Source organism: Mytilus galloprovincialis, chromosome 6 (assembly GCF_965363235.1).
Source record: "Mytilus galloprovincialis chromosome 6, xbMytGall1.hap1.1, whole genome shotgun sequence".
In the NCBI taxonomy this organism is placed as follows: Eukaryota; Metazoa; Mollusca; class Bivalvia; order Mytilida; family Mytilidae; genus Mytilus; species Mytilus galloprovincialis.
Genome location: NC_134843.1, coordinates 38,332,399 through 38,357,140, shown reverse-complemented (window position 1 = coordinate 38,357,140; position 24,742 = coordinate 38,332,399). Strand labels below are relative to the sequence as shown.

The following is a 24,742-nucleotide window of genomic DNA, read 5'->3' as shown; positions in this document are numbered from 1 at the left end:
GTGTCTGCATGGCATAGTGCATCTGACCTTGTCCTCATTTTCATTGATCATTGGTCAATGTTTTGTTTCCTTTTGAGGTGTACATGTATTTCTTGTTTAGTTTATATGACCTTGAACTCATTTTATTCTATCATATTAAGTTTTTGTGCTAGTTGTACTAAAGTTTATATTTAAAAGGACTATCAATATAATATAAATGATTAGTATTGAAGACGAGACATTTCGGCGTGTGCACTCTTGTTGTATGTAAAACTCATTACATAAACTGTTTGGTAAATGTATTAGGTATTGGCTCTTCTCTTGGAACTCAACATAAACTATCACGACACTTACCAAAGAGGAAATCCTGGATGATCGTATGTCTGTTTTATGTTCCTTTGGAATTTAAACCAAGATGAAGAACTGGAATTTCCATCACTGTAATGGGTGCCTTAACTACATAAGTGTCCTTACAAACAACGGTACTGTAAGTTCAGAAATTATTGCGTGCACTTATTTTTGCGATTTAGTCGTTTTAGACTTAAATGCGATTTCTATTTTTTGTGATATTGAGAAAAAGACCTGTTTAAAAAATTTCAAATTGGGACTTGGAATTATTGCGTTTATAACCCTGTCGCATTTTTCAGAATAATAAAAACATCGCAATAATTTCTGAATTCAAAGTATATTACTGGGTTTTCCAAGTGCTCACGAGACCTTTTTACAAATTAGTATGAAATTCAAAACAGTGTGGCTGTGGCCATTGATTGACACATTTAATTCATCCATTGACTGGGACAATTTATGTGAACGTTTGTCTGTAACGACCACTGTTCACGACGTACCTACGATAGACATTTAAACTGTGGGGTCACCAAAGGTTTCTTAACGCCTTTAATTATAAAGTAATTCGAAAAAATAATCAGAAATAACCTTTATGTTTTGATTTATATAATTGGTATAAATCAAAACATCGTGTTATTTCTGATTAATTTTTTCGAATTACTTTATTGAGGTGTTGAGAACCTTTGGTGACCCCATAGTTTAAGTGTCTTTAAAAAGTACATAGTGATCAGTGGTCGTTACATACAAACGTTCACCTAAATTGTCCCAGTCAATGGATGAATTTAATGTGTCAATCAATGGCCACAGCCACACTGTTTTGAATTTCATTCTATTAACATCTTTTTTTATCAGTTATCAAAGCGGGCTTCAAAATTAATATGTAACTGCCTATTCTAGAGGTGGCGTCAATCAGATGTGGATAATAAAAATTTCAAAGATCTTTTAGGGTACATAAAATCTAAGACTCGTTCATCTTGCAACAGTATTAAAATATTTGACTTTTCTACAATTTACATAAGTATTCCAAATTCCAAACTAAAAGTCAGACTGAAAGAGTTGGTATTGCTTTGTTTCATAAAAAAAGAATTGCCAACGTAAATACAAGTATCTTGCCTTACGGAGGGATACATTCTTTCCAGGTCACAATCTTATGGTTTTCATATATCTCAACTTGTTAGATTCGCTCGTGTATGTAACAACGTATTTGATTTTGATAAGAAATCTCTGTATTTTACTAAATAATAATTACACCAGGGTTTTTTTGATATCACAAACTAGTCAAAACATGTACTTAACTTTATTCTCGCTACAATGACATCATTCGTAAACATAAATCAACATGCAAACATCTTATAGTAGAGGTCGGTCATTTACAAACGTATCAACCGTATCGTATACGTTGACGTATCCGCATCTGCAGATATATCCAAAAATATTATGTGATCCCGGGCTTATTAATAAGACCATGTTTCATTTAAAAAAAAAACTAATTGGAATCTCTTCGAAACAATCAAACATAGACTTTCAATATTTGTGATAGTGGTGTTTTAAAAAAAAAATAAGGGGTTCTATCAACTACTTTTACATGCCCTTAACAAGGAGCCAATATAAGGCAGGTACACGAATATCGTACACAATCCTTTGATAATCTAGTTAAAAAAATATTTCAAGATCTTATATGAATAAACACCAAAAAATATCAAATGTACTAATTATATACATGTAAGGAACTTTGAATATTGTTCATTTACGATTTTATCATAAAAGGTAATAAAAAAGTACTGAGTATCACTCTGTTTGTCAATTAACAATTTGGTTATACGTGAGAACAAGTTCATACACAAACTGGCAACCGATTTTACCGTATTCACTCCTATCATGCATGTAAACTGTTCCAACTATCCGGGATATCTTTAAAAGTCGGATTACATATTCCACAAAATCTCGATATTTCCTAATTGTTTTGTAAATTTCCGCATTAGAAATTATTGAGTCGCCCATTTGCATTATTGAAAGTACATAAAATTAAAGCTCGGGATCATATACTGTTTTTTGGTATATCTGCAGATGCGGATACCTCAACGTATATGATACGGTTGATACGTCTTTAAATGACCGACCTCTAATCCTGGTACTTTTGATAACTACTTATACATTTAGGTATTTCCCATCAAATCTTTGGTTTTAATACTCTTTACAAAGCACATAAATGTCAGCATTTAACTAAAAAGCTAACCAAACTTTTAAACGGACTTTTTAGGGTGGGGTACAGTTACAAAACTGTTTTCTAGTCATTAAGAATTGCTGTTAAGCCCCAGTCCCACTAGACCACGATCGCACCACGCTCACCGCGATCTAAAATAAATTCAGATCGTGGTGAGGTCGCGGTATGAGCGCCATGAAAATGTAAATGTTCGTTGCTTTCACGATGCTAATACGTCCTCATTACGCTTCTACAACGATCCCACTACGATTATTCAACGTTCTCACTACGCTTATCAAGATCTTTCTACGCTCATCACGTTCTCACTACGACCATACAACGAGTTATCCGATTGCAACTCGATCTTACCACGCTTCTACTGCGATTATAGCAAGTTCTTACCACGATTATACTACGTTCAAACCGCGATCTAACTACGTTCTCAGCAATAACGTCAACATCGTATTCAATATCAATACAGATTCATTCCTTCTATTTCTGATTAATACGAAAGATTTTCCGGAAACAATACAGTCATGCAACCCAAATCAACTAGAACACGTGGGCTTGGAGGTAGGGGTTGAATTAGAGGCAGAGGGAGCTCTGATAGTAACGAATCCTGTTCGAGCAGAAATGTAAGACCGACCAATCCAACCGAAATTTCAACCTATTGCTGGTCCATCAGGGGCGGATCCATGCAGCCATTTTAAAGGGGGGTTTCAACCCAGGACAAAGCGGGTGGGTTGGGGTTCCAACTATATGTCCCCATTCAAATGCAGTGATCGTCCAAAAAAAGGGGGGTTCCAAACCCCGGAACCCTCCCCCTGGATCCACCACTGTCCATTATGACGATATTTAAGTGAACGAAAGAAGAACTAACACAAATGTGTCAATAGATATAGGAAGATGTGGTATGAGTGCCAATGAGACAACTCTCCATCCAAGTAACAATTTATAAAGTAAACCATTATAGGCCAAGGTATGGCATTCAACACGGAGCATGGGCTCCCATCGAACAGCAAGCTATAAGAGCCCAAAAAATAACTAGGGTAAACCCATTTAAACGGGAAAACCAACGGTCTAATCTATATAAAAACGAAAAGCATGGTTGAGCCGTTAGAGAAAATGGACAAGAAGTCCTAATTATAAACAGACAAAAAAACCTGGAGAGATTTAATATATTTGTTGAGAAAATGACAATGAAAATGATACTCGTAGTATGAACGTAGTCTGGTCGTCAGAAGACCGTGATGAGGACGGCAAGGGCGTGCTAGAATCGTACTATAGTCGTGAACAGCCTTTTATAGTCGTAGTGGAAGCGTAGCTGGGTCGCGGTGAGAACGGGATGATCGTAGTGAGTTCGTAATTTAACGTCACAGTTAGATCGTAGCGCAATTTCTCCGAAAAGAATCACACTTTCGCTACGCTCTCACTACGATGTTACAGCGACCTTTGCGATCTTAGTACGCTCTCACTACGCTTCCACTACGACCTGATTTCACCACGACCGCACCACGATTGTTGGCCACGCTCATCATGATATTGAAGACCTCACCACGACCGTGATACGACCTTACTGCGATCTACACGATCGTACTACGATCATCAAAATTTGCATTTTTTTCACAGAGCGTAGTGCGATCGTGGCCTAGTGGGACTGCAGTATTATTAATATTGATTCACTCGTTGGGTCATTGCATTGGAAAAAACACATTTATTCTAAAACCAGTTGTTGGCATCATACGGGTTATGCTCTTCTCATATATTTTATGACGGTATGATACTGAACCCCTAACCAGAGGGATTGTACTTAATCTTCATATTTTGCGCATGTCCCAATTCAGGAGCCTCTGGCTTTTGTTAGTCTTGTTTTTTGTTTTTTTTTTACTGTTTGTTTATTTATATGTTTTGGACTTTATTATGACGTCCATTTTCACTGAACTAGTACACATTTTTATTTAAGGGGCAGTTGAGTTCCACCTCCGCGTGCGGGGTTTTCTCGCTGCATTGACGACCCATTGGTGCCCCTCGGCTGTTATCTGCTCATTAAATTGGTAGGGTTGTTGCCCCTCTGACATATTCCCAATTCCCATTCTCAATTTTATATTATTTATTAATGTATTTTTCCCGTTCGTATGTCAATATTTGTATTATTGTAATGTAGTTGTATTTCATAGGCCGTATATATATTACTTGTTTATAGATAGTGTTCATTATCAAATTGTTATTAATGTAATACTACTGCCCTCAATTCATAAACCAAAAAAAACACTTATTTATCTGTGTTTAAGTGGTTATCAATCTCATATATTTTGTTCTACCATCTACCCCATGAATAGATAACCTTAGCTGTACTTGGCTAAACTTTCGGGAATTTTTGGTCCCCAATGCTCTTCAACGTCGTACTTTATTTGGCCTTTTTATCTTTTTTTATCGAGCGTCACTGATGAGTCTTTTGTAGACTAAACGCGCGTCTGGTGCAAATAAAAAATTTCTAGCCTTGTACCTAATATGAGTTAATTGTACATTATATATTTTTTAATTGTTTATTAGCTTAAATCATTTCGTTAGTTTTTTTTCTATTTAATGTTGAACATTTCGTTATCTTTATATTTCACTGTACGATCATATTTATCATTTTGTCTTTTGATGCATCTGTCATTTAAGTGAGAGTTTTAGCTAGCTATAAAATCATGTTCAATCCACCATTTTCTACATAAGAAAATGTCTGTACGAAGTCAGGAATATGACATTTGTAATCCATTTGTTTGATGTGTTTGATACTTTGATTTTGCCTTTTGATTAGGGACTTTCGGTTTTGAATTTTCCTTGGAGTTCAGTATTTTTTTTTATTTAACATTTTACTGTGAAACACTATATTATGACATGTACGACTTTATACACTGGATTAACTCACATACTAATTTTTATCTTTTGTCATTTTTGATTTTTTTGAAGTAGAGGGATAGATAAAATTGAGAATGGAAATGGGGAATGTGTCAAAGAGACAACAACCCGACCAAATAAAAAACAACAGCAGAGGGTCACCAACAGGTCTTCAATGTAGCGAAAATTCCCGCACCCGGAGGCGTCCCTCAGCTGGCCCCTAAACAAATATATACTAGTCCAGTGATAATGAACGCCATACTAATTTCCAAATTGTACACAAGAAACTAAAATTAAAATAATACAAGACTATGTTCAATTTGATTATACAGCTTTGTGTTTGTTATGCAAACTCATCTTACTTATAAATGCATTTCATTTTATGATATTATTAAAATTGGTTTTGCATTGTGCATATACAAATTTCAATCGCAATAACTTTATTCTAGACACTAAATTTATTCAACATATAAATGACATTAACGAACAATGTAGAGATTCTTTTCCTATCTGGATAGTGATAATGATTGTCTTCAATGATACTAAAATAAAAAAAAAAAAAATCACACTTTATAAGATTTTTTAGCTTGTTTAAAGCGAAAACATTTCATAGCCTTATGGATTCATATATAAAATCTTTTACTAGTTTAAAAAAGCAAAGTAATTTAAAGCTCTTTTTTATATATACATAATAGTGTATCTGCAACGTCAATTAAAGTAAAAATATTAAGATTTATAGTCTTTGATATTTAAAACAAACAAACACAATCGCAAGTAAGGAATGATTATATCTCCTTTATTCTTTGTAGGCTGGTGGATTGGTATCAAAAACCTGTCCAACGTTCGGTTCTGGTTGAGTACCACCAACAGCTTGAACCAGCTGTTCTGTAGGTTGAGTTGTTGTCATTACTTGATACTGTTGCGCTGCCGGATATTGAACTATTGGGTTAGCTTGTTGTCCAGTACCTATCATGACCTGCTGGCTGTTTGCCATAGGAATCTGAGTCTGTTGTAGGTTAAGAAACATTCCAGGTTGTGTGCCTTGCATGATAACAACTCCCTATTGAGATATGAAAATACAAGTGTTGATAGATACAATTTATGCTTTATTTATCTAAAGAAACAGTGATAAACTTTTTAAAATGCTTATAAATGATTTTCATATAAAAAAAAAAACATTACGATACTATATATAAGTAAACAAGAGTGCACACACTGAAATGTCTCGCCTTCTTTACTAATCATTGATATTATGTTGATAGTCATAAGTATAAAGCTTTATTACAACTGTCACATAAACTTAACATTAACCAAGACAGCTAAACAAAGACCAATGAACCATGAAAATGAGGTCATGGTCAGATGAACCATGCCAGGCAAACATGTACAGCTAACAAAGCTTCCATACAACAAATATAGTTGACCTATTACTTATAGTTTAAGAAAAATAGACAAAAACACAAAAAACTTAACACTGTGCAATGAACCGTGCAATTGAGGTCATGGTCAAATAAAACCTGAGGGACTGACATATAGATCATAATATATTTCCATACACCAAATATAGTTGACCTTTGGCATATAATATTAGATAAAAAGACCAAAACTTTAAAACTTAACTTTGACCACTGAACCATGAAAATGAGGTCACGGTCAGATGAAATCTGCCAGCTAGACATGTACACCTTACAATCATTCCATACAACAAATATAGTAGACCTATTGCATAAAGTATGAGAAAAACAGACCAAAACACAAAAACTTAACTATAACCACTGAACCATGAAAATGAGGTCAAGGTCAGATGACACCTGCCAGTTGGACATGTACACCTTCCAGTCCTTCCATACACCAAATATACTAGCCCTATTGCTTATAGTATCTGAGATATGGACTTGACCACCAAAACTTAACCTTGTTCACTGATCCATGAAATGAGGTCGAGGTCAAGTGAAAACTGTTTGACGGGCATGACGCACATACCAAATATAGTTATCCTATTATAAATAATAAGAGAGAATTCAACAATACAAAAATTCTAAACTTTTTTTCAGGTGGTCACTGAACCATGAAAATGAGGTCAAGAACATTGGACATGTGACTGACAGAAATTTTGTAACATGAGGCATCTATATACAAAGTATGAAGCATCCAGGTCTTTCACCTTCTAAAATATAAACCATTTAAGAAGTTAGCTAACGCCGCCGCCGTAGCCGCCGCCGCCGGATCACTATCCCTATGTCGAGCTTTCTGCAACAAAAGTTGCAGGCTCGACAATAAAAATCATCCGTCCCTGAGGTAAGTAAAAATAGGAAAACATACTAAAACACGATGCATATTCCAATGCATATTGGCCATGTATATTGACCATATTTCTGTTATAATACAGTTGGGACTTGTTTGCCAAATGTAAGAAAGTTATTGCAAGTTCCAATTTTGCTATTTATTTAGAGTTAACGTCAAGCGTTATATTGAACATGGGTGAACCAACAACCGACATAAACGAATTACAATTGACACAAAAATATGACATTGAATACTAAACATCGATGTATATTCCAATGCATAATGGCCATATATATTGACAATATGTCTGTTAAGTTTGGATTCGGTACAGGCAACCAAAACCTTCTGTTTGCCAAAAGTAAGAAAGTTATTCCGAGTTCAATTTTTTCTTTGCATTTAGAGATTATGTCCAGATTACGAATGAATATGGGTGATACCACAAAGACTTAGAGGAATTAAAACTGACACATAAATCATTTATAGCTAGCTAAACCTCTCATTTGTAAGACAATCGCATCAAATGCCATTATATTGGCAACCATGTGTGAACAAAACAATCAGACATAATAAATAAATTTCAACAAAGAGGGGTACAGAGGTCAATATTGTGTTATAGTAGTGTATGAATCGTTCGGGCATCTCCCAATGAATGTATTGATACTTCAAGCAAATCACTCACACTTACGTTTTTTATCTATGTACAGAAAAAAATTGTATAACATTGAATCCTAAACGTTAGTAGTTTTTGCAACATCTAAACATCAAATCTGTTGACCTTCCTAGTCCGCTCCTGTGTTACATTTTTAGGTTCAGTTTGAATTTGAGAGTGTTGATGTTTTGGAGCATCATTTACTTACCTGCTGGTTTGATTTCCCCCACGCGGAGCAACAACAACAGAATGCAGCAGCAATGATTGCCACTACTACTTCTGCAAAGGACAGCACAGCCATAAATGCTGACAAAATCACAGTTTTCGAATCATGATTTCCTCTCTGAAATAAATATAAAGTGTAAAGTGTTGATATAGGGCAAATAAACAAAGTAAAAATAAGAAAAATAATATGAGTTATAAACATAATTCTTCGACATACGTTAACCACAATGAATCTTACATTAAGTTAAAAACAGAAAGTGTTCTTTTTAATTTAAAGATCAATTAAATAAATGTTTATAAAGGAGACAAAACAAATTATTTTTTTTTATTTATCCTGTTATATAGTACATAATAATTTGGTAAACAAATTAACAGAACTTGTGGAAGAGAAATCGTATTAGGTGGACTTTGCTTGATAGAACAGCAAGGCATAAGGTAAATGCTATAAAAATAAAATATGGTATGGTTGCCAATGAAAAAATTATCAACCGAAATTAAATAAAGTGGATGTAGGCATTTAAATGCAACCTTATGTCTTCATTCAAAAGAAATCATAAACCGTGCTATTTGCTATAGAAGGCAACTTCATTGAGATTGTGAAAAAACTCAATTGAGAACACTAATTACCTTATTTATAACATAACAATTTACGAAAAAAATATGAAAAACATGAACCCACGACAACACTAAATGACAAGCTCTGTACATGGGACAGGCACTATGCTTATCTATTCAATATGTGTTTTACTATTCATAATCAACAACATTACTTACTATAATTGAACCAACCACACCAAGACTGAACATAGTCGGAACGAAAATTGACGCTCCAATTATGCTACACACCATAAATCCAGTTTTCTGAATAGAAAAAAAATTGAAATAACATAATTACACTTTGAACAATGTACATTTAATAATTACATTATTTATTTATGTCGTGTAACTGACAAACTTTATCTATATCTGACCAGATAAAAACAATATCAGGAATTCTAACATCGCTGTAGAGTATATATACAGCAGAGTCAATAAATGCTTTTAATTAGATTCTCATAGTTCCTGATTTTCAACAAGAATCATTTTCATAACAAGCGCGGACAAGACTATTTCTTGACGCGCTCGGATAATCAATTGACTGCGTCAGATTAGGTGAACGTTCGTCTGTGACGTCCACTTATCATATCGTACGTGTTATAGACATTTATAATGTGAGTAACCAAGGTTCTAAACGGCTTAATCAAATACTATGAATAACTAGCAGAGATCAAAACCTTGTGTGCTGATTTAAATATTAAAAACTTATAAAACTTCTATTTTTCTTCTCGTTTATTTTACTCTTTTATTTTATTTAAAATCCAATTGAATGGCCTCCGAAATACTGCGTGAGCGTAAAGTCACTGTTATCGATAGCCAATGACAAACAAGTTTATAGTAAATAATTCAGTAGTATTACCAACAAAAGTAATGCTGTGGTCCACGCTGTTATGAAAATGATTATTAATGTAAAATCTATTTGTTTTTTAGGTTTTTTTTCTTTTTAAAAGTGAATGAATATGTCTTCTTTCTAAATATAAGCCTACCAGACACATCCAGCTCGCCTCCCTCTTCCGTGACATACACATGGGCAGAAAACCAGTAACAACATACTACAATTACAAAAACTAATAGTAGAATTATTTCATATTTTTACCATTTCGTGTCTAACTAAACTAAAAGTACATCAATGATGTTTTAATTCCTTTTTATGCAAGGCTCCTTTTATACTTTGTGTGTACATCAAGTAATAAAACATAAAATTATGTATCATAAAAAGTGAAATAACAAAAATACCGAACTCCAGCGAAAAGTCTAAACGGAAAGTCCTTAGCAAATGGCAAAATCAAAAGCTCAAACACGTGTATTAAACGAACTGTCATATTACTGACTAGGTACAGGTATTTTTAAGTAGAAAATGGCTATTTAAAACTGGTTTTAAATCTAGCTTAACCTCCCAGTTGTATAATGTTGTTTATCTTGCTAATTGTATTTTTTTATGTATTCAACCCCAATTTTATTTCATGCCATAGAATATCATTACAGTTAAGTCAGTTTATGCCTTTAATTATCATTCATAGTTGTAGATTTTTTTCTACTTTATTTTCATGAACTACCAAAGGAACATCTAGATCAATTGAAAGAAAAGAAAAGAAAAAAAAACGCAAATAAAAACAAAGAAATATTGATGCCATTGTTAAAAACGTTAATAATGTTACTAAACATACAGTAAATACGAAGATAACTTTGAAACACATTGATAAACAAAATGTTAATCTTCTTACCATGTAAATAAACTAATCATAGATACCAGGACTAAATTTTATATATACGCCAGACGCGAGTTTCGTCTACAAAAGACTCATCAGTGACGCTCGAATCCAAAAAAGTTAAAACCAGGGGTTTGCAAGATGTATGATTAAAAGAAATGACTAACGCGCAGTGCGAATTATGTGTTTTCATATGCATATTTCCACAACCGTTTTTTTCTTTAGAAATTATAAGTCAGTTTAAAATCATTCACTTACCCATCCAGAACATATAAGGCAAGTTATGTCAAATGCAAATAGTGCGTGGACATCATTATACCGACGACATAGCCAATAACTGTTATAATAACCACTGTTGTACGGGTCGTAATAATTATACATATTGTTGTTGATACAGTCGTCGTATTTGTTCCATGAAATGATATCCAAAATCACTCCAATCAAGCTAAGAAGGCCAAGAAGAAGACCAAGACCAATCTGTACACCACCAAACACCTTAAATGTCCTCACTGGAAATGCTTGGTGTTGTCGTCCGACAGGTGGAGCTTGTTGGATTCCCACCATTTGTGGCATATATTGGGCGGACATCGGAATATTTGCAGTCGTTGTTGACATTCTGAAATTAAAAAAAAATCAACGAAACTGAATGGTCCCCGTCGGTATACAGTGCAATGCTATTTGTTGACCTAAACGTGTCGAGGATTCTAGCGCAGGAGACCCATGCCTACCCTACACTACAAGCTCATAACAGTAGTCAGATAAACAAATGAACATGTTGACACTTACCGTTTTGACATGGTGACGTCTAAATACGGATACATCTTGTGATCGAGAAATGACGTTAGTAATTTTTTTCTTCGGTAGACAATATCGGAAAGATTCTGCTCACGGTGCGAAACTATTAATTTAAGTCTATATACTCGCCATCCAAAAATCATAACGAAATAACAGATTGATTCTTCTGACTGGTTGCTTATTGTTGTTACTAGGACTCTAGATATTGCTTTAATCTGTACATGTATTATAGTGAAGATGAGCTTCATTTTTGTTTGAATGCCCCCTTTATGATATTCAAAGGGAAGATTTTTTTCAATACATTTCTAACAATTGATATAATTTTAAAATTTTGAATGAATCTTCTAAATTTGTATGGCTCTTGACCCAAGAAATTGTTACTCTTAAGGAAAAATTAACTAAATATATATTTACATGTGACTGTCACTGTTACAAATTATGTAAATCAATGTTATCTGATTGTATGCCCTTTATGGGGCCTGATAATTTGGGAAATATAAATATTCTATTCTATTCTATTAGTATGTTTTCCTTTGTCTTGTTCTGTATAACACTGTCAGATGTGTTGATCCGTTTGTAAATGGGAACGGAGTTGTCATCATATCGCCAGTCAGTACACGGTGACATATGCATACAAAACTAAAACCTATATGCACTTAGGGAGCTACCATTTGATTTTTATGGGGGGGGGGGGGGGCTAGGATGAAATTTGAAAAAAAATAGGCAGGACAGGAGTTTTGAGTAAAAAAAAAGGCAGGATGAGACACTTTGCAAAAAAAAGGCAGGATGACAATTTAGGTAAAAAAGTCAGGATAAACTAATAAAAAAAAGGCAGGACCGAATAGAGTGAAAAATAAAAAGGCAGGACAGAGATTACAACTAAATAAAAATGCAGGACAAAATTTTTCATCCTAGCCCCTCCCCCCCCCCCCCCCATAAAAATCAAATGGTAGCTCCCTTATGATCACTTATGCGTTTACTTGACGCTGACTAATATGTAATAATTAGATATGTCTTTTCTAATAAAAGTAGGTTGTTAAACTGTCACATGTATAAACCATTATAGAAATTATGGTCTAACATACGCAGATCTAGGGAGAGCCATTCGTCCATTCGTGTGAAAATTTGATTGATTATATAGGCAATCACTTAAGTATGACTGAAACGCCCGCCCTATTCCTTAGGTCAGTCAGCGCCCCTCCCCCTCCCCCGTTTATTAAAGTTCTAGATTAGTCACACGTCTAAAACGACACTTTAGAAAAGTTAAACCAAAACAACATGAAAATAAATAACAGTCACCCTCGGAACATGGTAAATCAAACCATGCAATTGCGCTCGGGAAGAAATAACATACTAAGTAGTTGATATACAAAACAAAATAAGTCACACGCATGGATTTTACTTTCAAAATGTGAAGAACATTTTGGTTATTCTTGTATCAACACTTTTTGACTAATCGTTTTTGCATGAAATTTAAAATAAATTAAACAAATAGGTATATGTTTCCTGTTTTATAAGATCTATAATACCTATTTTAGTAATTCTTTTGTTCCGGGATCCAGTATGCTCTTCTAGGAAATAAACGTATGTTTAAATAGCTATAAATGATTGATATTGAAAATTCAACAATGAAAGTTACCATTAAGGCCAATTATGATTTTCAGATGAGTTCAGCTTCCCAATTATGAACTTCCCATTTTGATGTTTCAACATTAAACATTCCAGCAGTGCCTGCATATTGTGTATTTATCTCCCAGTTGATACGATTATCAAGAGTCTGCATTTCCTATGATAATGATCTACTAGGTAAAGGGTTGCTTCTTACAGGGAGGCTTTTGAACCAAGAGTTCTAATTAGTGAAATCTAAATCATTCATTCGACATTTTACGGATGCCATCATGAGTTGGCTGAACGTTATGAAATATCTGGTTCATATATGCCAACGGATATAACCATAATCCCGTTTTCTTTTCCTAGCATTAGACCTATCAAGTCAGACTTATCACCGGGTTTGGTCTTACATGAGCAAATCAACGAGTGTGACTCGTGGAGCAGAATTTACTTACTCTTTCGGATCACCTTAAATCACCACCAACTTTTGGTGGTGTTTGTGTTATTCAGTCTTTAGTTTCTATATTGGGTTTTGTGTACTGTTATTTTGTCTTTTTAGTCTTTTTGTTGTGTGTTTCCTCATTTTACTATTTCTATTTGTCGGTTATTCCCCACTCATTTCTATGCATATATGTTTGATTTTTTCCTTCATTACTTTTTATGATTGTGTGGTTTTTTTTTTCTTCTTATTACGATTCCCCTTTAATGCTTTTTATTTTTAATTGCTATTTTCCTCATATTACTAATTATCACTGTATGTTATCATTTGCTTAATACTATTCATTGTATATGCTCCTTTCCTTTGCTTCTATTAAATTTATATATGTTATTTTTTTTTTTTTGATACTATTAATTTTTGTATATTTCTTCATTGGCAGCAGTCCTTTTGCGCCAATTACTGTTTTTCAGGGGTATCATTTGCGCCAATACACATATCTATCTATATATTCTTATTTTTGTTTAAAAAATATCATATTTGTTCGGAGATATTTCACCATCCGTATGGGCTTAAACTCTATCTACTGCAAGACGTACCAGTAATAGAGCGGATGCATTCCACAGTAATTATCAGTATGAACTGTTTTATGCATATCATCCGGCCTTTAATGATCGTCTTTTTGGACAATAAAGGGAAGTTACACGCTACTACATTGAAGTACCCATGCAGCAGCAGTAAGAAGAAAGCATTTTTCAGAAAAGTAAACATTTGCCATGTAAACTTCCGCAATTGTATGTTTTATTTTTGGAGCAAATGATACCACGTAATTTTAAAACAGGTGGCGCAAACGTAGAATTGGAGAAAAAAGTTGTGGCGCAAAAGGACGCATTTTTGTAGCAAATGGATCTCTCCCTTTTCATTTTAATACTATTTGGTAAATACTAATAACTGTGAAATAACTAGTATCAATTCAGGGGGAAATAACAGTCAAAACGTTGTAATATTGATGGAAAAAACATACAGATTAAATAGTACTAGTATTAAGGGAAAACATCATACAAAATAAATAGTATTTAAGAAAACATACGAGATTTATACTGGTAAGGGAGAAAGAACATGCTAAATGAATGCCAATAAGGGAAAATAACATCAAAAAATATAATAGTAATAATTTTGAAAAGAATAGGTCCGGTAAGGACCAATTTTGGACTCAAATTTCAGGTTAGTCTGACGAAAGATTTACATCTTAAACACTCAAGTGTCTATAACAGTTGATTCAATTAGTTTTTGTGGAAATTTTAAACTAATTTAGTCATTTAAAATGCTCCGATTCAAGCCTAACTATGAAAAATCTATCAAATATGCCAAAAAATGTCACTTTTCAGATGATTTTTGTCAAAAATGAAAGTGTCCGCATCCGTGTTCATCCTTAAACCTTATATATGTTATGTACAATCATCAAATACAACTTAAATTTCGTGTATTTAAGCCCGGGATTCCGGGATCAGGACCCATCCTATCCCCCCTAAAGAACAGGGTCGTAACTACATTGAGGCAAATGAGGCAAATGCCTCATGTTTTAAATTTCAAAAAAAAAAAAAAAAAAACTAAAACAAAAAAATTGTCTTCATATGATTGTCTTCATATCAAATTGTTTTCACTGAAAGTGTCTTGCAAGAAGCAAGTTCTCTTCACACTCTGATGTCGCCTCTGCATATTTTCGTAATCCATGTTTCTATTTTACTTTTGCTTTTCAGAGTTGATGGTCTATTGTTTGTATATCTGTGTCCCGGGTTTGTCTTTTGGTCATTTATTGTCCTACTTAATGACTAGTCTGAGTGTTGATTTTCATTTGTAAACGTGTCACACTGTGTAATGTTGCATGTCCACCGATGTCCAGGTATTATGCGAGAAAATATTTTAAGAATATACGATGCTACTGGACACAGAAAAAAAGTGGTCGTTTCTGCATGGAGAATTAAACTTGATATCAAAGAATACGAAACAGCCTTTCTTGGATATTATTAGTTACATAGTGTGCTAGTGACCTAATACGGTATATATGGGGTCAGTAAATTCCATATGGGGATTCGAGCGAGGTAAGATAAAAAAAAACATACCCAATTTTTCTTAGTATGGATTGCAAAATTAGGTATTTTCTGTAGGTGAGATATACACAGAAGTGATAGATATGTATTATAAATATAGAAAATTGAATATCTTAATCAACAACAAAATTAAAAAAAATAACTGTATCATATATCCAAGCGCCTGTGGATAAAACTAGATACCCGACATGGTTTAAATTAAAGTAAGACCACCAATTTCTCGGTATCAAATCATTTGTTGAAAAAAACATCAATGTATTGTCATATGACCTTTTACATTCAAGGGTTAAATTTGCATTAAGTCGTGTTCAGACCCTTTAACAGAAAATAAAGGAATATGAAGTACACGTGCACGGGAGCTAATCGCACACAATGTCAATGTATAGAAAAAAAAATACAAATGATCAATGGCCAAAGTTTTTATTCCTGTTCTTCATCTTGATAGTTGCTGGAGAATCATAAATACCGTAAAACAAGGTCAATATGGTCCCTAGTGTCGACTTGAGCAGCACTAGTATTTAACGTATATTACTGCACTAATGACTGTCACTTTATTTAAATCTAGTCATAAAAAATCTCAAGTCAGCACAATACAAGACAAGAACAGACAGACAGATCCGGTATTAATGATTATGAGAAACGATTTTTGCTTTATCCTACATATCGGTCTTTTAATGTTTTGAATTTCCCTAAAACGTTAAAGTCTTAAATAACAATGAATCTATGTTTTTGCTTTGAGACCAGAATATTGTCGAAAAAATAGCTAAAAATGATTTGCGTTTCTATGTAAGAAAGAGTCCGGGAAACGCTCAGAATGCACGATTTTGCGTTATTTTTTTCAGAGCTTCCTTGCCAAAAATTTTCCGCCTAGCTACGCTCGTCGAATATATTGTGCCTCAATATTAAAAGGGGCTAGTTACGGCCCTGAAGAATGAACAATGAATGCTGCCACTTTCATTTAAGACGGAAACCGTAACTTGTGAATGCTAAGATTTCAGTAATTTGGCATGTATTAATGATGCTAGTATCCTTTATACGTGCATTGTATTGTCAAAAGCAGCCCATATTTATGTAAAAGAAGCAATATATTTTCCAATACAAAACTGAAAGCTTACATGTATGTTTTACAACAATTTTGTAAAACTGCTATATTTTGGGGCCAAAAAGAGGTTTTACATGACCTACTCCTTTACAAATTAATCCATGTTTTCCACAAAATATTTTTGCTGTGTATTTTATATATCATACTCTCGAATATATTGTTGTGCCTTTTTATGTATATGGCTCTGATCTGGTTGTAGATTAACATCTAAGAAATAGTTAAATTCATGTTTATGATTTGTGTCATTATTGTTTCATTATTGTAACAATTATAAAAATCATTGTAATAAATTGCTTTGCTCTTCATGGGGCCTTTAATTGGAATAAAAATATCTTATCTTATCTAATGAGAAGAGTTTATATAAATATATTTGAAAATGTGGTTTCAACATCCTTCTTCTTCATTTGAAATAATGTCGGGAAAAATCAATGACGAAATAGACATGAAGTGTAATGTGTAATTGTCTCCCCTTTTTGACTAATTCGCGGCTCGTAGGCAAATAGATTATGTACCGTAAACGAGCCATTAACACTCTCTTTACAACAATGAAAATTTCATTGTGATATAATTGTACCAACCTTTTCTGTCTGTGTTATAAGATGTATCTTATCAAATGAAAACAATACACTGTCAACAATAACAAAGTAATATAATGTCAGTGAAATACTTCCTCGATCGATAAATGACGCAGTTCTACCTGGACTTGATTTTATCTGGGTATTCCCTTATTCATTGTGGTTTTAAATAGATCATGTTTGGTAAACAATCTTCTGTCATCCGTAATCATGGTAAACTTGCTACGGTATAGAGCTATGGTCAATTTATTTACCATGCATTTCATTCACCAATAGAAAACATAAATTTGTTAAAATTGTTTGCAATTGGAATATTAATGATTCTATATAAAATTATAATTGTAATTGGCATCTTTTATAACAAAAATGAATTAATATAGGTATTTGTTTTTAAATGTTAAATCTTGGTGCATCTACGCTTAAATCATTTTTTTTTTTTTTTAATTTTAAAAAAATAAAGTTGTTTGTGTGAACGAAAGTTTGCAGGATTTGTTGATCTTTTTGTCAATAAAGAAGCGCGATTAAGACCTATTTTGGTGATATATCAAAATATTTTTAACTAAGTATATATGCATGTATTCGTTCAATATTTCCTCATGATCAAAGTCACTTGAAACTCGAGATGGCTTTAAAATGTCCATCGTTTTCTTTTCTTTTTTTTTTTGATAAATCCTCCAAAATTTACCGAATTATTTTTATATCGCAGGTTGGTTTTTTTTGCATTGCGGTCATATGTTCTAAATCACCTGGTTCAAACGAACATAAAATATGTGTGCGCACAACGCTACTTAATATCTAAAAATTTCTAAAAACCCAAACTGTATAATCTATCAATTCTTGATGTAGAACAAGAAAACACTTTTCTGACTTTGTACATGTCAATCAATAAAACATACAAGTTTATTATTTCAAACATCATTTTCTGTTCACAAAAGAATAATCTATTTCACTGTACGCTATAAGTTTTTGTCCACAAAAATGTGTACCTGTTCACTGGCCTTTATATACGGAGTATCTTATACAAAATACAAATATCACACATGTAACCAGTACACAATAAACAGATTTCTAAATTACCTATCAATTCTGCACTACTGTAAATATGTCTACACTATAGCAATCTACGTGGTTACTGCCCGACCTTGATAGCTTGAAATACATGATCATTTTCTTTATATATTACCCGCCAAATTCACACCGATTCTTTCAAACTCAATACAAAAGGATGCCTCCAACCGTCGTCACATGATACATTGCAACACGACGGGTGCCGCATGTGGAGCAGGATCTGCTTACCCTTCCGGAGCACCTGAGATCACCCCTAGTTTTTGGTGGGGTTCGTGTTGTTTATTCTTTCGTTTTCTATGTTGTGTCATGTGTACTATTGTTTTTCTGTTTGTCTTTTTCATTTTTAACCATGGCGTTGTCAGTTTGTTTTAGATTTATGAGTTTGACTGTCCCTTTGGTATCTTTCGTCCCTCTTTTGATTAAAAATTTGATTGGTCATATACCATTTATGCACCGGAATAGTATACTTTAATCATTGTAATCATTTACTGTGCAGTTTATTTTGTAAATCATTTGATATAGCTCAAATATTGGGCAACACATTTGGTTACTAAAAAATTATACTATTTTATCCTCGTTTATGAAATTTGAATTATTGACGAAATTTAACTAGAGTTTGCTTGCTTAATGTCCAGTGTCAAGTGTTTCATGCATGTTTCTGAGAAAAACTAAGTAACAAATTTCATCAAATAAAATATGTAAGTCCTGTCATGGAGGCCATAATAGATAAAGGTCGGACAAATATGCACTGTCAATGGAAAAAGAGGGTTTATTTGATACAAACAGAAAGTGTGCCTAGTAGCAGGCCACCAAAGGATCAAGACTTGTTGCAAGGGTTCTTAACTTGCAAAGACCTTGTTAGTGTCTTTTACACGATGCATCATATTTAACGTCCCCGTTCGGAACCGGATGTGGCTGTGTACTTGTATATCTTGCTAAACAAGACGGACGTCCCACTTTGGCATGAGGAAAAAGACAATGGTAGCCATATGTCTGTATATCGGTTACTCTCGACTTGTGGTAATTATATGTAAGAGACTCCAAGAGAATTCAGAAGGCATTTTTGGAATATATATATATAGAACAGACATCGGTATGGCGAGAAAAGGGAAAATCCAAGAAAATCTCTCAGTACGCATACATTCAAAACTATCAGCAACACGATTCCCGTCAAAAACCGAGGTGAAATTGATCGGGCGCTCCAGAAATATTTTATGTCGTTTCGGGGCAATATATAACAATCGTAGGGGAAACACATATATGATCTCGTTTGCATTAACATTAAATATGATCCACACATAAATTTCTCTTACACTTATTTTTCTTGTTGACCAAATATGACCACGACCTATTAAAACAAATATAATCCGTAGAACTCACTCGATACGTTTTTTCATTAGCAGTCTAGATTTAATAATAATGATATTATCGTAGTAGGTATTTGGTTCATTTTACGATTAGAATGAGGAGAAATGGTGTAACCTATAATCCGAGTCTAATTTTTTTGAAAAATCACCGTGTAGAACGCCCCATGCGGGGTGTCGGCTATGTTTTACACGGGGTGGCAATTTCGAAGCGGAGAAAAACTATCAAAGTAAGTTCAAGTATCAATTTTTTTTTTTTTAGAATTCTTAGTACCATATAATGTATTGCACGGAATGAACTGAAACGTAATCTATTTCCTGCAAGCATAATCAGTCGTTTTCAGGGCTCTGTTTCCTCAAACACCTCTCCCTAGTTTTCCATGTTGCAGATTTTGAGGCTTCATATGCAAATTTCTGGGGAAAAAACTACTTCCTCCCGTATCATTTATATAGAATTGAATTCCTTTCATGGAATTTAACCAAATACCTGCTTTTTACTTAAAATTAATTAGTTTAAAATTATGTTTTTCATCAAAATATAAAGTGTCGCTCGGGTGTCAGATTTTTGCGTCTCAAGGGGTAGAGGTTTTTTATAAAAATATAAATCGGTCTTTATCTGATACTTTTTAGTTCAAACACATCTACTATATTATGATAAGACAATACAAAATGAAGGTACTTCATTTTGCCATTTTGCCTGTTGTTTTTATTTTTGTCTTTTTAGACATGGGCTAGCTTTTGATTTCGTAAAAAGTTAAAAAAAAAAAAAAAAAAAAAAAAAAAAAAAAACTTAAAATACTTTGTTTTAAAGCTGGAAAATTATTTTTTTTCCTTTTCAGCTACTATCATGTTAAAAAAAGTCACGGTTGAGGCTCAATACACAGAAACATGGAGGAAATTCACAGAGCAGACCTCCATAAAAGATTTGACCGAAGCCACCAAAAGTCAAACTCCATCAAAGTGCATCACCAGGTTCATCTCGAAAGCACTCGTGCAAGCCACAAAAAGCACCCACTCTAAAACAAACTCGATTATTCTCTCCAATAAAACTCACCGGAATCTTTCACATCAAATGACAATACAGCTTCAAGGAGACATGAAGACGATGACACTTATATTCTTAGCGATTTCAAAACAGAGATTCAAAATCTTAAAAAACTTAATCTGGCTGCTGATTTTCTATCATTCATCCAAATGGTAAAAGAAAATGAATTTTCTTTAAACACTATTTCTCCCTTTCTTTTCCTGTAGACGGTAAGATTTGTGTCAAAAAGATGACATCGAAAATGTGGTATCGGGAAACAACAAAGGAGTTTTGGAAATGTGGTTACAGACTTTTTCTCGGTAAATATTTATATTTTATGGGTGGACCAAAAAGTATTGGACACATTACAGAAAATTTGTGTGCGCGCGGAATGTTCGATCCATGAGATTTTTCTCCATGTTTCTGTGCATTGAACCTCAACCGTGACTTTTTTCTGACTATGATAGTAACTGATAAGGAAAAGAAATCCTTTTCCAGCTTTAAAACAAAGTATTTTGAGTCGTTTTTTACCTTTTACAAAATCAAAAGCACATGTCTTAAAAGACAAAAAGTATCTTCAGTTTGTAATGTCTTATCATAATATAGTTGATGTGTTTGAACTAAAAACTTAAAGTATCAGATAAAGACCGATTTATATGCAAATCTATTCATTTTTTTAAAAGCCTCTACCCCTTGAGATGCAAAATCTGACACCCCGAGCGACACTTTATATTTTGATGAAAAACTAGTTTTAAAACCTATTAATTTTAAGTAAGAAGCTGGTATTTGGTTAAATTCCATGAAAGGAATCCAATTCTATATAAATGATACGGGAGGAAGTCGTCTAAAGTAGTTTTTTATCCAGAAATTTGCATATGAAGCCTCAAAATCTGCAACACGGAAAACTAGGGAGAGGTGTTTGAGGAAAAAGAACTCGGATGGAAATCTGATCGGAAAGTCCATAATCACATGGCAAAATCAAATAACGAAACACATAAAACACGAATGAACATGAACTGTCATATTCCTTACTTGGTACATGCATTTTCAAATGTAGAAAATGGTGGATTAAACCTGGTTTTATAGCGCTAAACCTCTCACTTTGATGACAGTCTCATCAAATTCCATTATATTTACAATGATGCGTGAACTAAACAGACATAATAAATAAAATAGTCAAAATATGGGTACAGCAGTCATCATCCTGTAACAATTTTAAAAGGAACAATTTAACAGAACACAAAAATATCTATCTACAAACACATTCATTGATTCGCATGTCTGACGTCAGAAAATCTTAAACGTCACATGCATTTGTCGTTCAATGTATATACAAACAATCTTAAAATTTCACATGGGCAATGTTAGCATACAGGGTTAAAAAATCAAAAGTATGTAAGAACCAATTTCAGAAATAGACCGAGACTTAAAATAATCCAAAAGTTATATAGAACGACTGCTTATGCTTGCAGGAAATAGATTATGTTTCAGTTCATTCCGTGCAGTACATTATATGGTACTAAAAATTCTAAAAAAAAGAAATTTTGATACTTGGACTTACTTAGTTAGTTTTTCTCCGCTTCGAAATTGCCACCCCGTGTCAAACATAGCCGCCACCCGGCATGTGGCGTTCTACACGGTGATTTTGCAAAAGAGGAGTAGCTACAAAACTATTTCTTTTAAACTTTTCAATTTTTTTTAATACAATATTTCATGGAGAACGAGATGTGTCGGTCAATTTGTATCCGGCCAACAAAGCTTTGTTGCATAAAACGGAGAGCAAGAATTATCAAACATTGCATAAGACCTAACTAATCCCTTGAACTACTCTAAAAAGATAATACTTACCTAAATAAATAAGAAAACATATATAACACATGGCCCAGATGTTCTGATTGAGGACTCACAAACATATTAACCCCGCCACATTCTGTATGTGCTTATCCCACGCCAGGAGCCTGTTGTTCAGTACTTGTGGTGGTTTATGTCTGTCATATTTGTTTTTATGCCAATTGTTTGGTAATAAATTCGACTGTTAGCTTTCATAAATGATTTTTTCCAAAAATGTATGTCTGGGCATTTTATTATTGACTATACGGTATGGGTTTTCCTCATTGTTGAAGGCCGTACGGTTGCCTTTAATTCCTTTCCTGCATTTCATTTGAACTTTGATGGATAGTTGTCTCATTTGTAATCATAACATATCTGCTACTAGTAATATTTACATAAGTACAGGCACAAAATAGAGCGGTGTTTGACGAGGTTACGAGGTCATCCCTCCTACTTTTGTTTTGATTTGATCTCTCTTAGCACACAGTAAAAAAACACCACATAGAGCAGATACAGCAATCGGCTACTAACTGTAATGGAACAACAATTGACACTTCAATTGGAGGCATCTTTCGTTGTTAATTGTTTTTAAAATACGGAAATTGAGTGAATTGGTGGAATTTTTCCAGTCCTTGAGTTGTTATTTACTTGTAAGCAACAATTATTCTTCCTTCAGTTTCCAATATTTTTTAATAAGTTAAGCCTCGGTCACACCTTACCGGATAGCACGAACGGACGACTAACGGATGAAAATAAAAGTTGTCCGTTGACAAAATTGTTATCCATTGGGAGTCCGTTGATGTACTAACCAAATAAAACGGACGTGTAACGGATGCCTAACGGACACACACCGGATATGCAACGTACGAGAAACGGAGAAACGTACCGGACAGAACGGATGTCGAACGTACATCCAACTGACGAGTACCGCATATAACGGACACCTAATGGAAGCGTACCGGATAAAACGGATGAACAATATATACGGAAAAAATAAAGGCGACAATGATAATACATGTACATCGCATAAATATTCAGAATGTTTAGGTGTAACTGGTTTTGGTTGATTACTCAAAATACCGCAAAAGGTCAGTGTCTGACCTGAATAAGAGCTGCTTGGTTGTGAAGAATCGCCTTTACTCTAAGGTCGATTATGAATAATAAGAATTCATGAACCTTAAGAAATCTGACAAATCAAAAATTTGCATTTCTGACGCGAAATTTTCAATTGGCATTTATCCGTTTCAGATCCGTTCATCGTCCGTTTTATCCGTTATACGTCCGGTAGAAGTCCGTTTCTCATTCGTATAAAATCCGTTTTATATCCGTTAGACGTCCGGTAGAAGTCCGTTGGTGAATTTATCTTCCAGACCTCCAAAGGATGTATAACGGACACGTAACGGATACAAAACGGAAACGAAACGGACGAGTACCGTACAAAACGGACGCCTAACGGACGTTCAACGGACATTTTATCCGTTGGACGTCCGTTCAAAGTTTTGAACATGCCCAAAATTTTCCACCGGACAGAACGGACGTCGACGGATAAAACGTGCGCTTAACAGACATGCAACAGATATGGACGGACGTCTAACGGACATGAACGGATTGAAAAAAAAAGTTATCCGTTAGGCGTCCGTTCGAGCTATCCGGTAAGGTGTGACCGAGGCTTTATTCTTTAAAATATTGTATATTTAAAGGAATATAATTGTTACTTACATGTAAATAATAGTTCAATCACTTAGGTAAATAGGTAAACAATAGAATGACGTTAAAACACTGTTTTAATTGGAAAGTGTAACAATTTTTATCATCAATAAGAATGGTGTTGAGTTGAGATAATTTAATGCATATAATCATGTAGGAGGGAAATTAATCTTGTCCATTTCAGTTTCTAGCTTTATACATATTTTAAATTTCAGAATATTTGTTTATGTGGGTTTTAAA

General features: G+C 33.8%; 1 protein-coding gene across 1 annotated transcript; it reads right to left on the bottom strand.

The window, feature by feature from the left end:
- Positions 1-5,836: 5,836 nt before the first annotated feature.
- Positions 5,837-17,667, bottom strand: LOC143079540 (uncharacterized). The gene is made up of 6 exons (XM_076254943.1): positions 17,513-17,667; positions 11,138-11,495; positions 10,157-10,222; positions 9,348-9,434; positions 8,557-8,691; positions 5,837-6,473 (listed from the first exon to the last, which is right to left on the bottom strand). Exons 2-6 carry the CDS (start codon positions 11,492-11,494, stop codon positions 6,210-6,212), a joined length of 909 nt encoding a protein of 302 aa, XP_076111058.1. The 5' UTR covers position 11,495; positions 17,513-17,667; the 3' UTR covers positions 5,837-6,209.
- Positions 17,668-24,742: the final 7,075 nt, after the last annotated feature.